Consider the following 3,229-nt stretch of genomic DNA (forward strand, 5'->3'; position numbering starts at 1 on the left):
GAGCCAGGCTCTGCACCTCTGCAGACACGCTTGCATCTCCTTCCCTTCCCGCCGGTGGGTTGGGGCTCACCTGTGCATTTGTCACCTCGTTTTCCTAACTGTTGTCCAGGGCCAGGTAACAAGGGAGCTAGACATGGTCCCCAAATGTTCCCAGCTGCCTCCTTCCCTGACCGGTTCACTGTTTCAGTGGCCCCAGCTTCTGTGTGGTTTCAGGAGCTGGGGTCGCTCCTTCTCGGACATTCTTGGACTCGGTTCCACCGGGTACCAAGCACCAATCACCTTTGTTTAAGCACCATCCATGATTCCACCTGGGTACCGCCCGGCTGGCTGTCATTCCAGGGCAAATGACAGAAATGCTGGAAGCTCATCCACTCCCTGGTTTGAGCAGGTGTCACTGGGCCAGGCTCACAGGGTTGCCCGGCTTTCCCCAATGCCCATCACTGACTTGCCATCTACCTTGTTAGGGGTGCCAGCTGCCCCGGAGTAGAGGGCAGGTGAGAGCAGGGTGGCTCCCAACCTCACACTCTACCTGGGCACCCAGACGAGCAGCCCTCTTCTGCCAAGTTGGTGCCAGAATGTTGTGTGGTGCAGGGAGTTGCTTTCTTCCTTCTCTGGCGGGCAGGAAGTACCCGTACACTCCAGAAAGGCTGTGAGCATTGAGGTATGGCCTGTCCTGTAGAGACTCGGGGTTGCTCAGTGGCAGGGGCTCCATGAGGCTCACAGGATCTAGTCCACGTGACACCCTGGGCTGCTCAGGGTGGCCAAGGGCTGCACACACCTGGCCACGGCCTGGGGAGATATGGGTCCCGGACAGGGGCATCATTCACCTCCAGGGTCTGCTGTAGCCCTAGGTGAGGGAACGTTTCCTCAGCAGGGTCTCTGCCCACCATGCCAGGGCTGTCTAAAGTGGGTGCCGCCCCAGGCTCCTCCAGCGGTGTCTGTGGAGGGAGTGCAGGGTGGAGATGGCATGTGGGTGGAGTCCCCCGTGTATGGCCCAAGTTGGAGTGGCACCCCAGAGTCACCGAAGGGGTTGGGGGCAGATTCTAAGGTGCTTCTCCAGGTTGGGGGATGGGACGTTGGAGATCCAGCAGGGACATGTCTGTGGCCTCTTCCAAAAGAAAGGATTTGCTTCTCTTTCTGAAAGGGTCGATCAAACCCGGGAATGTGTCTGCAAGGACCTGGAAGCCTCGGTCACTTTAAAATGCCACAGAAACGACCAGTGACGCAAACACATGTCCTAATGCTTTTATTGTTCTTTAGGTAACTGGACAGTACAAAGTCTTCCTTTGTTTTTTACTTAAAAAATGTACTTTCCGCACACTGTGGCCCGTATGACCTTCCCGTCCCATCGGGCGAAAGTTTCCCGAGGCGAGCCCTTCCTATCTGCGGTTACATGGTTTAGCTAATTTAACAAGAAGAGAGTAATTCCTTTGATTATTATCAACATGAACTTGACTATGTCTCTATAAGGGTGAACACTGATTTTTTTTTTCTTTTTAGAAACAAAAACCATCCACTTATTAATCCAAACTATGGCATTGCATTTACAACAATCATTGCATAAACTGAACATACGAAGTCACCACCTCAAGGGAATAACAGAGGGAACGCTGCACAATCTATCTAGGGGGTACGTGAGTTATAACAACGTGGGCACAGCAAGTTCACTCTACACGCTCTGACCATCGCTTTAGTAGGTACTAGACACGGTCCAGGAGCTACGTGGAGTCTCAGCACAGTTAGTCTAAGACACGGCAACACAGTCAAGAAACGGCACTGCGATGGGAGGTGAGTTACACTAACCTACGGCCGGGCGCGGCCCGGGGCTCCCACAGAGCCCGGATGCCGCATCCCTCGGAGCTGACCACGATCTAAGGAAAGGTCCATGCGATCCTAACGGTGGGTTGTTCCCGGTGAGGACTGGCCAACAGTCACTGCCTTGCCTCTTAAATATGTTGTCTGACCAGAGGGGGAGGGGGCGGGGAGGAGGACCGGGGCGCCGCGGGCTGCAGTTCCAGCTGCAAATACAGGAGTTTCTTCCGACGTCTGTGGCCCGCCGGCTCGCATGAGAGAAACATGGAGGTAATGCCATCCCTCGATGTCAGAATCCGCACTGCTGATGATTTTTCACGGTTAGTTGTTAGTAGTATTGGTATCTTTTTGGCAGCGGTTTCACAGGAGTTTCCTCGCGGTGAGGACGTGGGCCCCTGGCTTCCAGGCGGAGGGAGCTACAACTCGTCGGAGCGGATGACGTGGAAGAGGGTCACGTTGTAGAGGATCTGGTGGCCGTTGTTCCAGGCGTACAGCGCGCGGTCCTTGGGGTTGTAGTCCAGCATGGAGATGTGGGAGTATTTGTTCTGGAAGGGGATGTCGATGTATTCGTAGGTGGAGGCGTTGGTCTGGTAGGCGTAGTGGACCTTGGTGCCCCCCGAGTAGCCGTTGGTGACGTACAGCGTGCCGCAGATGATGAAGGCCTCCCCGGCACTGCGCTTGGGGTAGCTTGTGTTCCACGTCTGTAGGGTCTGCAGGGACACGGGGTCCAGCCTGCTGACCACGATGTTGCCGGCGTTCTGGTTGGTGGCATACACGGCCCACAGCCCACTCTCGTCCACCATGAGGTCGATGTCCGAGTGGCCGCCCCAGGCATAGTGGTACATGTTGTTGTAGCCAGCGTAGTCCAGGCTGCGGGTCTTGAGGATGGTCTCCGTCTTCAGGTCGAACCTGATGATGATGTGGCTCTGGAACTTGTTGAAATAGATGGACCCGTTGTACACCACCTGCCCCGTGCCCGACCAGGGGTGGGGGAGGCGGTGCGAGGTGAAATTGTCCGTGTTCATGAAGTCCACCATGGACTTGTACTCACGCACGAAGCGGTTGTTGTGATAGCCATCCATGTACCACACCTGCAGAGAGAGCAGACCCAGCGGTGAGCGCGTATACACACAGCGAGCACTTACAAAGATGCAGTGAGCACGTCCAAACGCCCTGTGAGCGTGTCCACAGGCCCAGTAAGCGTGTCCAAATGCCCAGTGAGCGCGTCCACGAGCCCAGTGAGCATGTCCAAACGCCCAGTGAGTGTGTCCAAACGCCCAGTGAGCGCGTCCATGAGCCCAGCGAGCGCGTCCAAATGCCCAGCGAGCGCATCCACAGGCCCAGTGAACACGTCCAAACGCCCAGTGAGTGCGTCCAAACGCCCAGTGAGCACCTCCACAGGCCCAGTGAGCGTGTC

General features: G+C 56.2%; 1 protein-coding gene across 1 annotated transcript in view; it reads right to left on the reverse strand.

The window, feature by feature from the left end:
* Nucleotides 1-1,230: 1,230 nt before the first annotated feature.
* Nucleotides 1,231-3,229, reverse strand: part of OLFM1 (olfactomedin 1) — a 32,018-nt gene continuing 30,019 nt past the window's right edge. Inside the window, exon 6 of the mRNA XM_032261939.1 lies at nucleotides 1,231-2,903. Coding sequence (XP_032117830.1) covers nucleotides 2,229-2,903 — 675 coding nt within the window. The 3' untranslated portion in view covers nucleotides 1,231-2,228. The remainder of the gene's footprint in view (nucleotides 2,904-3,229) is intronic.

Source organism: Sapajus apella, unplaced genomic scaffold (assembly GCF_009761245.1).
Source record: "Sapajus apella isolate SASKATOON/1434 unplaced genomic scaffold, GSC_monkey_1.0 scaffold126, whole genome shotgun sequence".
NCBI lineage: Eukaryota > Metazoa > Chordata > Mammalia > Primates > Cebidae > Sapajus > Sapajus apella.